The sequence below is a fragment of the Eimeria mitis genome, genomic scaffold (genome assembly GCF_000499745.2).
Source record: "Eimeria mitis Houghton genomic scaffold, Emh_scaff6012, whole genome shotgun sequence".
NCBI lineage: Eukaryota > Apicomplexa > Conoidasida > Eucoccidiorida > Eimeriidae > Eimeria > Eimeria mitis.
This window is the reverse complement of record NW_013574238.1, coordinates 1,924-2,239: the sequence shown is the minus strand read 5'-3', so window position 1 is coordinate 2,239 and position 316 is coordinate 1,924. Positions and strand designations below refer to the sequence as shown.

The 316-nt window shown below is 56.0% G+C and overlaps 1 protein-coding gene across 1 annotated transcript in view; it reads right to left on the bottom strand.

The window, feature by feature from the left end:
• Positions 1 to 138: 138 nt before the first annotated feature.
• The window catches only part of EMH_0085370 (uncharacterized protein), a gene marked incomplete at both ends in the record, with an annotated part of 1,375 nt that continues 1,197 nt past the window's right edge, over positions 139 to 316 (bottom strand). The window contains one exon of the mRNA XM_013500903.1: positions 139 to 186. Coding sequence (XP_013356357.1) covers positions 139 to 186 — 48 coding nt within the window. The remainder of the gene's footprint in view (positions 187 to 316) is intronic.

Here is a 316-nt window from a genome sequence, read left to right as displayed (position 1 = left end):
AGCGACAGCTGCTGGTTCATCTGCTGCTGCTGTAGCTGCTACACTGTGGCCTGCAGCAGCAGCAGCAGCAAAAGAAACTATGCAGCAGCAGCAGCAAGCGCATGCAGCAACTGCAGCAGCAAACAGACGCCAGCGTAGTTACTTGTAGTTGTCAAGGAAGGCCTTGCGCTTGAAGAGGCGGTCGTACTGAACCACACACCGCTCGAAAAGCTGCAGCAGCAGCAGCAGCAGCAGCAGCAGCAGCAAAGGAGACATATGTAGAATAACGGGAGAAATTCCGCCTGGCAGCGGGAGCAAAGGAACCCACAGCAGCAGC